At 34.6% G+C, this 13,509-nt stretch overlaps 1 protein-coding gene across 12 annotated transcripts in view; it reads right to left on the reverse strand.

Moving 5' to 3' along the window:
• Positions 1-761: 761 nt before the first annotated feature.
• Positions 762-13,509, reverse strand: part of LRP2BP (LRP2 binding protein) — a 54,137-nt gene continuing 41,389 nt past the window's right edge. For 11 of the 12 annotated variants that reach the window (XM_031943731.1, XM_031943738.1, XM_031943739.1 and 8 more), the window contains 4 exons: positions 13,357-13,462; positions 8,837-9,060; positions 2,278-2,452; positions 762-1,379 (listed from right to left, as the gene is read on the reverse strand). In XM_031943731.1, coding sequence (XP_031799591.1) covers positions 1,314-1,379; positions 2,278-2,452; positions 8,837-9,060; positions 13,357-13,462 — 571 coding nt within the window. In that variant the 3' untranslated portion in view covers positions 762-1,313. Of the gene's footprint in view, positions 1,380-2,197; positions 2,453-8,836; positions 9,061-13,356; positions 13,463-13,509 lie in introns of all 12 variants that reach the window. The other variant, XM_031943740.1, reaches the window with a different exon arrangement.

Genomic DNA, 13,509 nt, shown 5'->3' on the forward strand with positions numbered 1-13,509 from the left:
TGAAAATGAAATATATTTAAGAAAAAAATCTTTCAAGTTTTTGAGATTCTGAAGTATGTAACTGAAGAAGCTGTGGAATAATTAAGTGGATTTTTTAAAGAAGGGAGATACACGATTTTCAGGAATAGTTTAAATACAATTTTGTCCAAAAGATGATCACTTGAAAACATCCATTAGTCTTGATATTTCATCCCTTAAGAAAAAAACTGAAGTATTAAATAATTAAAATTATAAAACACTAGCCAGCCACAATTCCACATAAGCTACTTTTTTTAGTCCATCCCCAAAATGGAAGTCATTCTTCATTTAAATCATCTTGGCATTAAGATAGCTATAGTTTTGATATAGCCTTGACAGGGATGGCATAATTGTCATTTCTATTGTTACACCATTAAATAAGGAAATTTCTATAAATTTGTTTCCTTATACCATTCCTTTTCCCCCTACAGGTTTTATGGATGCCTTACGCTTTTATAGCAGTAATTTTTTGACTGTACCATGAACTCCATCTTTTATCAATCTCTTTAATCAAGAGATTTGTTTTTGACGTATGAAATATTCCTCACACCTATAATCCTCCACAACTCTACCAAGGGGAAAGACAGTATGTTTCTTCACCTGTTCCTGGAAACAAAGATTTTTATACAATCTTTTAAAGCAATTATTTTTGAAATCTTGACCATTGTGAGATTTCATTTTTTTAAATATCTATCACTGAATAGAGCATGTTTATTCTCTATTAGAGCTACTTTACAAAAACAGCATTTTTATTCAGTTTTTATTGTTGAACAATTTGACTCATGTTAAGGTCACAAAATATTTTAAAATAGTAACTAGGTGCATTTGGTTAAAATACACAGGAGAAATATCTTACTTCACACTTGGTTACTTCCAACTCATCATGAAAGTAGCAGCTGTAGTAGAATGCACCAGAAAACAATTTTATTTTGTCCACTTAGAATAACAATATACAGAAGATAGTAAACAATATTAAAAAAAAAAAACACAAGTTATTAGCAATTTCAAGGAGCACATCCTGCTACTTCTCTATCTTAAATGAGTTTTTCTATATGAAATGATTTCTATTTAGTCCCAGGTGGTACATCACTTGAGGTTCCAAGGACTTCATTACATTAATTTTTGTTTACATTGTGAAAGACAGAGCGCTTGAAGACTACAGATGGTAGCATAAGTAATGTGCCCAACTGAGTACAATTCCTATAATTAGTTATACAGAAAATTGAAATACAAACTTCTATAAAAAATACACACATAATTGGGAGTTGCTTATCTTTGCTACTATGTATTATAGCTTAAATTTTTTGACAAATAACCAAAGAGTAAAGTTCATCAGCTAGTGCAGGACACAGATGACATGCCTAAAATAAAATAGAAGAGAAAATAGTATATTATTTGGATGAAAATTCTTAAACTAGTATTTTAAATTTAAATATAATTATCCTATCAAAATACATATATTTCTCTACTGATTTCCAGTTTCAAAAATATATGTTAGAAACAAAAAACCCTGTAAGTCATCTAAGAGAGGGGAGGTCACACCAGACCAAGGTAAACTTAAACTGATGATTTTTTAAAATTATTTTTTAAAACAGGGAAAATTTGGACTTTTTGGCCTTCAACATGGATGGCAGTGAAAACAGCAATGGATTTAGAGTTTTAGGAGCTGCATCTAACTTCTAATTCCTTTGCGACCTTTGGGTCTCAATTTCTTCACTTGTAAATAAGTAAACAATTGGACTCTGAACTGAAAAGGAAGAAGGGAGAAAACCCTCTATGTATATCCCCCATGTTAGTTACAAAAGGGAAGGCAGCTACAATGGAGGAAAAAGAGCCTCTGTAGAGATGCCCAGGAATCCACATAAGACAAAATCCAAGCCTCCCCCCCCCCTTCATTCTCATGTAGAGAATGTCACCTTCAGACTGATAATAAAGGATCAGTTTAAACTGAGCTATGTAGATCAAACCTTTTTTTGAGAGTTAGAAATAAAATTTTTGTTTTATAAAATCACCCTGTGAGGGCTTCATATTTATAGAAAATGAGGAATGAGAGAGACCTCATCTATTCTGCTTTATAATTTTTAATGACTGATTTTTAAACATTGTGCAACTTAAAATGTTTTCTTTTAGATGGCTAGAAGCTGGCAGTACTATAAATTAAAAAATAAAAATCACCCACACCCAAATTCAAGGTTTTCAAATTTCATCCTAAAGAAGAAAAATATTTGGGAGAAGTTTCCAGTTTGTTCTGATGCATGCCTTGGCATAACACTTTCTGGCTTCTGCTTCATCCTTTGTGATACCCAAGCCAAGCTGAAGACACCTTGCATAATAGAAGGAAGCCTTTGCTATGCCTTTGGTTATGTACTCAGGAAGACAGTCAGTCATTTGGGCTATTGTGGGAACATCATGGCAGACATCATATTCAGAAATCCTGTTACAGAAAGGGCAAAATTAAAATGAAGTCTAAAGTCTTAATTTCACATTTAAACATTAGAAGCACCCTGTGGATCGAGTCCTTTTGCACGATCTATCTATCGATATTTCCCCATGAGCAAATAAAGTATCTGGCAAAAGTCAGTTTTGAATCTTTCAGATACAAAATCACTTACGTTTAAAAGGCTTGGGAACTTCTGTCTTAAAATAATTTTCTAGTGCTGGACCGTCTAGTGAAGGACTGGACTTCATGCATATCTCTATTCAGAAACAGGATTGATTTTAGATACCTGGAAAGATAACTAACTGCCCAGGTGCTGTAGTAGCAGCAATGGGTTTTGAATTGGAAGAATTTGCATTTTAGCTCTGGGTAGCCAGAGTCAGGTCATCTAACAGCCTTAAATATTAGTTACCTCTTTGTAAAATGTAAACAATACTATTTGCTCTAGGCAACTCACTGGATTCTTATGAGGGAAAAATAAAACACACCTGATCTGCTATTATTATTCCACTCCCTTTGGCATTACCACACTAAGTTCTATAAAGTATGAATACTAGGAAAAGAAAATTGGAGGTTGGAACAGGGTAATGAATAGCGAATTAGCCCCAAAGCTGTGATTGTGATTGTATAAAACTGGGCATGGTAATTCTAGGCAAAACATTAAGATTACAGGTGGCAGAGAAAACTCCAACCTGCAATTCTGGAGGGTGGGTCTGGGAGGCTTTCTCATCTGGGAATTGTAAATCCACTCCTTATGCACTAAAAAATTATTTGAAGACACTAGTTCCCAAGCCTTTTAAATGTACATGATTTTGACACTGCAAGGTTCAAAACTGACTTTTGCCCGATGGGTTAATATTGCTACTTAATTACCCTGGAAGCCAATGAAGTGAAAGAAGTTCTGACATTTGACCAAAGGTATCATTTAAATCATTACTTGAACTCAACTATTCAAACTTCCTTTCATCTGCAAAAAGATCAAGATGTTTTGCTCAAATTTTTACTGAATGCAGTCTAATTCCATAATAACATTTATTCAAGAAATATTTTTTAAAAGGAAAAATACATTTTCCTTTTCTCCCACAATAATGGGACATTTAACATTTTCAATTTTAAAGGCTCTCATTTCTCAAATCTAAAGTTTCCTGATAAATTTTTTAAAATAAATTAAAAAGCACCTTTTCATCTCTTTAGTGTAATTATATCTTTATAGTATTCAAGTCAGGCTGATAACACAGAGAACCACAAAAAGCTCAAAAGTTTTCCTTTAAAATGCATACTCAAATAAGGGATGTCAGAGCTGGAATGGGTGGGGTACAGTCAACTCCATGGGCTAGGGGAAAAGGTTGGGATATATAGTAGGAATTTGGTCCCTTATATTCCCTTAATGGGGCAACTAGATACAATTCAAATGTGGCCTCAGACACTAATTAGCTATTTGACCGTGGGCAAGTCATTTAACCTTGTTTCAGTTTCCTCATCTGTCAAATGATCTGGAGAACAGCAAATCACTCCAGGATCTTTGTCAAGAAAACTCCAAATGGAGTCATAAAAAAATCAGACACAACTGAAACAACTCAATCACAAAGACAAAAACCACAATTTTTAATCAGTGACAGCCCCCTGACTTTTTTTAAAAATTATTTTTCCCCAGTTACAGTTAAAACAATTTTTTACATTTTACATTTTAATTTACAGATTCCCCTCCTCATCCCTACACTACCAGCCCACATTAAGAAATCACATGTGAAGTTATGCAAAACACTTCCATAAAAGTCATATTGTGAAAGAAAACAGATCTCCCACCCTAATTAAAAAAAAAAAAATCCTCAAGTTTAAAAAAAAAAAAAGGCAATCACAATCAACTTCTTCTCTGGGTATGTTTAGGATTTTTCATCATTAAGTCCTTCATGGTAGTCCTGGAGTATTGTATAGCCAAGAATAACAAAGTAATTTACAAGCTGGTCATCCCAGGGCATTGCTATTACTTTGTATACAGGACATTTCACTTTATTTTGAGTTCAAGGAATTCCAGCTTTGTTGATTGATTGATTTTTTTCTGAGCATCCTGCTCATCATTTCCCCTAGAACAATAATATTCCATAATAATCACATACTACAGTTTATTGAGCTTTTCCCCAATCAATAGGAATCCTCTCAATTTCCAATTTTTTGCCCTGAGAGATGTTACAAATATTTTTGTACATATAGGTCCTTTTCCTTTAAAAAAAAATAATCTCATTATTCATGCCTAGGAGTGGTATTGTTAGGTCAAAGGATACGCATGAATTTATAGCCCTTTGGACATAATCATCTCTTTTTTTTATTAAAGCTTTTTATTTTAAAAACATATGCATGGGTATTTTTTCCAACACTGACCCCTGTAAAACCTTGTGTTCCAAACTTCTTCCCCTTCCCCCCTAAATGTCAAGTAATCTAATATATATTAAACATGTGCAATTTTTCTGTTTCCACAATTATCATGCTAGTCAAGATAAATCAGATCAAAAAGGAAAAGAAACTTAGAAAACAAAATGCAAACAACAAAAAAAAGAATGAAAATGCTATATTGTGATCCATACTCAGTCCCCACAGTCCTCTCTTCTGGGTGTAGATGGCTTTCTTCATCACAAGATCATTGGAAATGGCTTCAGTCATCTCATTATTGAAAAGAGCCATGTCCATCAGAATCGATCATTGTATTATCTTGTTGTTGCCATGTACAATGAACAGATCTTATCTTTTGTCCATTTATCATTGGAGTCTGGCTCTTAATCAGTTTGACTTAGTTCCCTCTAAGTTTGAGAAATGGGGCCTTATGTGAGAAACTTGCTTCAAAAAAATTTTTGTAGTTAAAACTAATTGTATCTCTCCCCCACTTATTCTATTCTCTTTCATCCTGTTCATCTTCAAGTGTTTTGCTGACCACACTCTCCACAAATGCCCTCTGTTTTATCACTCTCCCTACTTCCTGTATCTCATTCTTCTCTTTTCCAACAGGGTAAGATAGATTCCTATATCCATATTGAGTGTGTAATTTCCCCTTTGAATCAATTCTGAGGAAAGCAAGGTTCACTCACTCATCTTCTCCTCTCCCTCTTCCCTTCCACTGTAAGCACTTTTTTTTGCCTCTTTTTTAATGGAAATTAATTTACTCCATTCAATTTTTCCCTTTCCTTTTGCCTTAGTTCATTCTTCTCTCATCCCTTAATTTCATAATTTTTAAAGATATCATCCCTTCATATTCAACTCACACCTTTGCCCTCATCTATATATACTACTTGTCATAATGAGAAAGGTCTAGTGAATTACTATTGAATCATCCCCTCATGTAGAAATATAAACAGATATACCTTATTAAGTCCCTTATGATATCACAAAATCTTTTATTTGAAAATCAGATTTCTGTTTGGCTCTGGTCTTTTCATCACACATAACTGAAAATCCTCTATTTTACTGAATATCCACCCTTTCTCCTGAAGGATTATAGTCAGTTTAGCTGAGTAGGTGATTATTGGCTGTAATCCTAGCTCCACTGCTCTCCAGAATATTTTCTAAGCCCTCCAGTCTTTTAATGTAGAAGCTGCTAAATCTTGTGTCATCCTGACTATGCCTCTACTATATTTGAATTTTTTCCTACTGGATGCTGTCAATATTTTCTCCTTGCCTTCAGAATTCTAGAATTTGGCTATAATATTCCTGAGAGTTTTCATTTTGGGATCTCTTTCAGGTGGTGATAGATTCTTTCAATATCTAGTTTACCTTCTGATTCTAGAATATCAGCAGAGTTTTCTTCACATTTTTTCTATTTTTCCCCATTTTTTTTTTGGTTTTGCTTTATTATTTCTTGATTTCTCACAAAGTCATTAGCTTCTATTTGCTCAATTCTAATTTTTAAGGAATTATTTTCCTCAGGGAACTTTTGTACCTTCTTTCCCAATTGGGCAATTTTGCTTTTTAAAACATTCTTCTCATTAGCTTTTTGTATTTCCTTTTGCACTACTGTCAATTCTTTTCCTAATTTTTCTTCTATTTCCTCTTAATTTCCAAAATCCCTTTTGACTCTTCCATAGCCTTTAGCCCAATTCTTATTTTTCTTGGAGGCTTTGGATATAGGAACTTTTGACTTTGTTATCTTCTTTTGAGTGTGCGTTTTGATCTTCCCTGTCACCATACTAACTTTCTATGGTGAGAAATTTTTTTTGTTGCTCATTTCCCTAGTATGTTTGTTAAGGTAGGACTCTGTTTCTAAGGTGGAGGATTCACTGTCCCTAGTTTCAGGGATTTTGTGTAACCATTTTCAGAGATTCTTCTTGGGACTTGACCACAAGCTCTCTTTTCTGTCCTTGCACTGTTAGGAGTGTCCCTACCCCACTGCCGCCATGTAAGATCTAATGTGTTAAAAGCAACAGAATCCTGCTTTGCTGGTGCTGGTGTCAGGGCTGAGCTGTCCTACACTAGGCTGCTACCGTAGTTCTCTAGACCTGTTCCACTGACCTTCCTAGTTCTCTTTGGTGTCTCTGGGCTGAGAAGTCTAGAAACCATCAGTACTGACGCTGATTCAGAGGTCCTAAGGTCCATTTCTGCTTTGCAGGCATGGGGCCACGCCAGGGCCAGGCCAAGACCAGGGCTTGCACCGGTGTACCTGCCCCAGGACTACATACACTGGATTCCCACCTTGGTGTCACAGACCCCCTGCTGACCTTCCAAGTGGCTCTCAGATGGAAAATGTTCTACTCCATCTTTTTGAATGTGTTTTTTGTTTAGAGACATTACTTAAGGGAATTTGGAGTGATTAGGGGAAAGGTTGGATGAGTTCCTGCCTTTACTCCACTATCTTGACTCTACCTCTGGTTGTTGACTCTGTGTGTGTGTGTGTGTGTGTGTGTGTGTCTAGTGAAGACATGAACCCCTTCTCAGAATAATATTTTAAAATATAAAATACATAGGATCACAAAAAGTTACAAATATGTACACATATATACATACACACATATATATATACACACAAATATAACTTACATGAGTTTTTTATATGTATGTGTCTATAACAAATATATGTATGTATATATTCATATATATTTCCACCATTTCAATATGTATATATTTACAACTTATTTATATATATTTATAGCTATTTCAATATAATTGTTTTTCTTTGTAATCATTTGTACTTATACATGCATACACACATATATACACACATATATACACATGCATACATACATATAAACACATATATGCCTGCACATATATATAAATATGTGAAATTTTGCATGAACTTAACTCCAATTGCCTCAGCAAAAAAAAAAAAAATTATATATGTATGTATCTATATGTAGATACATACATATATATGTATAGGAAATGTTTGTGGAGCTCAACTTTAGAATGAGTAGTAGCTCATCTAAGTTACAACAAATAATATCACTTCTTTCCTTTCTGACAAAAAGCCCATCTCTAGTCCATCACACTAAGGTTTTACTGCAAACAAGCTGGTGGGAATTCATATCAGTTAAAAAATATCAGGGCTATCACTGGTTTTAACTGCCTTAACAACAGAAAATGACAAATGCCCCAACTGGATTGTTGTTGATCTCCTCTTGCCACTGTTGCTGACACTGATGAATACAGCATCATTTGGGGGGTAAAGGCATCTCTAAAGACTGTCTTATATCTTGTGGATTTCTGTCTGCAAATATTGAATTACTATAACTCTTGCATAAGAAGGAATAGATCTTGATGTTCAGTATATGAGTATGCAGTCTCAACAGTGAACTGCCTTGTCAACGTATCTTTTGTTGAGCAGAGATTATATATTATTGCACTCTCCTCTGCTCCTCCTACCACCCATGCCCAAGAACTACTCAGAGAACACAGAGCATTCAGGTCTCTATTTGAAGCTTCAAATAGAGAAGCCACATTCTGTAGAAAAATTATGGAATTTTGTGGTCTTACAAAAGAAAGAGGATTCCTGCTACTTGGTGTTGAAAACTGTAGTGGCAAAGTTTTTACACATGATTTATACTCATAGGCCAGCCATTGTCCCTGATTCAGAAAGGGTCCCTGGTCTGCTGAAGGACTCACCCAATTGTATTTGGATTCCACAGTCACAAGGTGGCATCTACCATGGTGCTGTAGTAGAAAGAGACTAGCTCTGGGATCAGAAGACCCATGGGCCAATCAGGGGCCCAGCCACTCATCAGCTATGGCACTATGAACAATTTGTTGTCCTTTTCACTGTATGCTGGGTCTCCATTGGTGCTTATGAAGAAAGCATTGTGTGAACTGTCAAGTGTTACAGAACATAAGCTACAATACCACACTGGACTGAGATCATTAGCAAATATTCTCTTAAATGTTTTCATTCAAATTATTTACCTCTTTGAAAATGCAACACATTTTGTAAAAAACTTCATTTTATAGTAATACTCGACAAGATTGCCTTGAGCATAGACATTTCCACGGTCAGCTGCTTGCCGCAAGCACTGAAGAGCAGCCTCAATATCTTGATGAACACCTTGTCCATAAAAGTACATAAGACCAAGTGCACCCTGGGACTCCAAGTTTCCATTGCCACAAGCTTCTGAATGCCAGAAAAATGCCTGAGGAGAAGTATAATCATGACTTGCCATCAAAAAATAACTTTAGAGCTAATAGTTTAGGTGAGATACATGGGGGTAAGGGTGGGAAAGAATAATTTTCTTGATACCCTTCCCCAACTTTTATTCCCTCTAAAATCACCTGCTTTCAGTTATGTTTGGGTCCTGCATATACTTAGAGAGTTAGAATAGAAACTCTTCCCTGTTAGAACTGAAACTCTCTCTGGACAGGAACTATTTGACTTTGTACCTAGGAGTTAGCATACGTACAAACACACACGTGCACGTGTGTGGATGATTTGGCAAGTGCTTAATAAATACTTGTTGACTGACTGATTTAGGGGAAAAAACAGCACATCTGGAATGAGATGATCTGAATTTGAATTCAGCTTTTCATTTAATAGCTCTGTGACCTTGAGCTTTCTGTTCCTCAGATCCCACATCTGTAAAATGTCACCAATGGTTGTGCCATCTACCTCACAGGAATCTGGTGAGGATCCAATGAGGTTATCTATGTAAAATGTAAACTGTTAAACTAGATAATGATCTCAATCACAAAAATGGCTTCAGCACTGGGGGCTTCCTCAACTCCAGAAGTCACAGAGGAGTTAGTTCTTCTGTCTTAGGAGAAAGGAGCACACACCCCACTGAAATCACAGGTGGATGAAGTTCTGGAACACAGGATCATGGAGGGTAGCTCAGTGGAGCAGTGGGTAGATGTCAGGCCCAACATCAGGAAGATGCATCTTCTTGAATTCAATTTTGGCTTCAGACACTAATTCTGTGACTTGGGCAAGTCACTTACTTCAGTTTCCTCGTCTGTCAAATGAGCTGGAGGAGGCAATAGCAAACCACCCCAGTACTTGTGCCAAGAAATTCTAAATGGGGTCACAAAGGGTAGAATAGGACTGAAGAATAATAATCCCTGTCATTCAGTTAGTAGCAGTTTAATGCCATCAGTATACATTTTTGACTAACAATGCATTGATATGCATCCTTATTATAGACTGCAGAAGTGTTCTTATCCCTTTCACTTAAAACAAATTAAGATAGAGTAGTATCTTTTCCAGACTTGTATTAGTCTTCAGTCAATTGCCTAATCATTACCAGTCATCAAGAGGACTTATTTTTAACCATGTTTTCCTGTAATCTCCCCTAAAAAGAATGGAGAAAGAGGACAAACCCTTAAGATGCTTATAATGAGACAATGCATACAGAGAGAAGAGTTTGTCAAGGAGATTTCAAAGGAGTGTTTAAGAGAACTAAAAAGAAAAGGAAGAGATGAAAAGTTTAAAGGAAGTATAAGACAAAAAGGGTGGTGAGATAACTTCATGCAAACAAAGTAGAGATGAAGTTGATTAGTGTGAAAAATGCTTGAACATCACATTAAATAATTTTGAATTATTGTTTATATCTAGATATTATAAAGTAACTAATAGTGATTCTTCCTGGATGCCCTTGGTTTTGGTTGTAGGTATCTTGAAAGAGTTAATTTTTATTAAAGTTTTTTATTTTCAAAATATATGCATGGATAACTTTTCAACATTAACCCTTGCAAAATCTTGTGTTCCAATTTTCCCCTCCTCCCCTAGATGGCAAGCAATCCAATATATGTTAAATATATGCTAAATCCTATCTATGCAAACATATTTATACACTTATCTTGCTGTACAAGAAAAATCAAATCAAAAAGGAAAAAAGTGAAGAAAAATAAAATGCAAGCAAACAACAACCAAAAAGGATGAAAATGCTATGTTGTGGTCCACACTCAGTTCCCACAGTTCTTTCTTTGGATGTAGATGGCTATCTTCATCACAAGATCATTGGCACTAGCCTAAATCATCTCATTGTTGAAAAGAGGCACATCCATCAGAATTGATCATTGTATGATCTTGTTTTGCTGTGTATAATGATCTCCTAGTTCTGTTCATTTCACTTAGCATCAATTTGTGTAAGAGCTAATTAAAGAATAAAAAAGGTTCTCTATTATTTCTAACTGATAGCATTATTTTCCCTGATCCTTTCTCTTTCAGCATTTTCCAATTGATGTTTCTATTATCAGCAATAAAAGGGAGAGATAATGTTTCTCCTGGAGTTTTAAAGTTTTTTTCTTTTCTTTTTTGAAAAATAATATAGAAAACCTACAGAAAATTACTAAACATACTTTTCCTATCAATGTTAGGCTAGTTCCCTCGAGGACATTTTGCACTTAATCTTTAAAATGTTTGATTGATTGAGAGTTTTCTTCCCTCTTTAAGGTATCAGGTTATCATCACTTGCTTTAAGAGGAAAGAGGAATGACTTGATTTACTTAAGGAATTCTACCTTTAACTCAAAGGCCATTAGAGTATGAGGTTCCTGAAAAATCATCTAGTATCCAACCCCTTTATTTCATAGCTGAGGAAACTGAGCTCAAAAGCGCATGATACAGAATATAAAAAACAATATAATCAATCTTCTTGTATTTTGAAAGATCATTTTAATTTCAGGATTTTTCCCAAATCTTCTCTTAGGTTTTAAAATATCCTATAATTAGTCATCTAGTCAATGTTTCTGCTAAAAAAAAAGCTTACAGTTACTTTTTTTTTTTTTCTAAATAGTCCCAATAGAAACATTGCTGGATCAAAGGATATGCACATTTTGATAACTTTTTGAACATAATTCCAAATTGCTCTCCAGAATGGCTGGATCCATTCATAGTTCCACCAACAGTGTATCAAGTGTCCCAGTTTTCCCACATTCCTTCCAACATTTGTCATTATCTTTTCCTGTCATCTTAGCAAATCTGAGAGGTATGTAGTGTTGTCTCAGAATTTTCTTACTTTAACTTTCTCTGATCAATAGTGATTTAGAGCATCTTTTCATATGATTAGAATTGATTTCAATTTGTTCATCTGAAAATTGTTCACATCCTTTGACCATTTATCAATTGGAGAATGGCTTACTGTTATTGCTTCCCTTCCAATCGTGTCTGCATTAGTTTTGTTTGTACAAAAAATTTTTAACATAATATAATCAAAATTATCTATTTTGTGATCAATAATGATCTCTAATTCTTCTTTGATCATAAATTCCTTCCTCTTCTATAGATCTGAGAGGTAAACTATCCTATGTTCTTCTAATTTGCTTATAATATCATTCTTTATGTCTAGATCATGAACCCATTTTGATCTTATTTTGGTATACAGTGTTAGGTGTGGGTCTATGCCTAGTTTCTGCCATGCTAGTTTCCAATTTTTTCCAGCAGTTTTTGTCAAATAGTGAATTCTTATCCCAAAAGCTGGGGTTTTTGGGTTTGTCAAACACTAGATTGCTATAGTTATTGACTATTTTGTCCTGTGAATCTAATTCATTCCACTGACCAACTATTCTATTTCTTAGCCAATACAAAATGGTTTTGATGATCGCTGCTTTATAATATAGTTTAAGATCTGGTAAGTCACTTTCATTTACTTTTCTCTTCATTAATTCCTTTGAAATTCTTGACCTTTTGTTCTTCCAGATGAATTTTGTCATTTTTTTTAGGTCAGTAAAATAGTTTCTGGGGAGTTTGATTGGTATAGCACTAAATAAATAGATTAGTTTAGGTAGTATTGTCATCTTATTATATTGGCTAGACCTATCCAAGAACACTTGATATTTTTCCAATTGCTTAGATCTGATTTTATTTGTGTGGAAAGTGTTTTGTAGTTTTGCTCATATAGTTCCTGACTTCCCCTTGGCAGATAGATTCCCAAATATTTTGTATTATTTTAAATGGAATTTATCTTTGTATCTCTTGCTGTTGGATTTTGTTAGTGATGTATAAGAATGCTGATGATTTATGTGGATTTGTTTTATATCGTGCAACTTTGCTAAAGTTGTGGATTCCTTTAATGTTTTTAGTTGATTCTCTGGGGTTCTCTAAGTATACCATCTAAGTATATCATCTGCTAAGAGTAATAATTTGGTTTCCTCATTACCACTCTAATTACTTTAATCTCTTTTGCCAAAACTAGTATTTCTAATACTATATTCAATAGTAATGGTGATAGCGGGCAACCTTGTTTCACTCCTGATCTTATTGGGAATGGTTCCAGTTTATCCCCATTACATATGAGCTTGGAGTTCTTAAGAGATAAATTTCCCCTAAAGAAATTTGTCACTTTTTAAAATGAAAAACAGGGATATTAAGCATTCCAAAGCTAACTATTACTACATTTGACTCCCTCAATGTACACACCCAAAAGGGAGGGGGTAAAAAAGACTCATTTATTTCAAGGTAATATCACATTTTTCCCTAAAAGTAAAATAACTCACCTTTTCCAATTCCTGAGGCTCTTTCGTAGAATAGTACAAACCCAAGATACTCTGAGCTTTGACGCTAGCTTTTGGATTTCCATTATCTGCAGCAAAAAGCCATAGTCTAAGAGAGAAAGAAAAATCACTATTATGTTACATGAAAAGTTAGTA

This window comes from Sarcophilus harrisii, chromosome 6, assembly GCF_902635505.1.
Source record: "Sarcophilus harrisii chromosome 6, mSarHar1.11, whole genome shotgun sequence".
Lineage (NCBI taxonomy): Eukaryota > Metazoa > Chordata > Mammalia > Dasyuromorphia > Dasyuridae > Sarcophilus > Sarcophilus harrisii.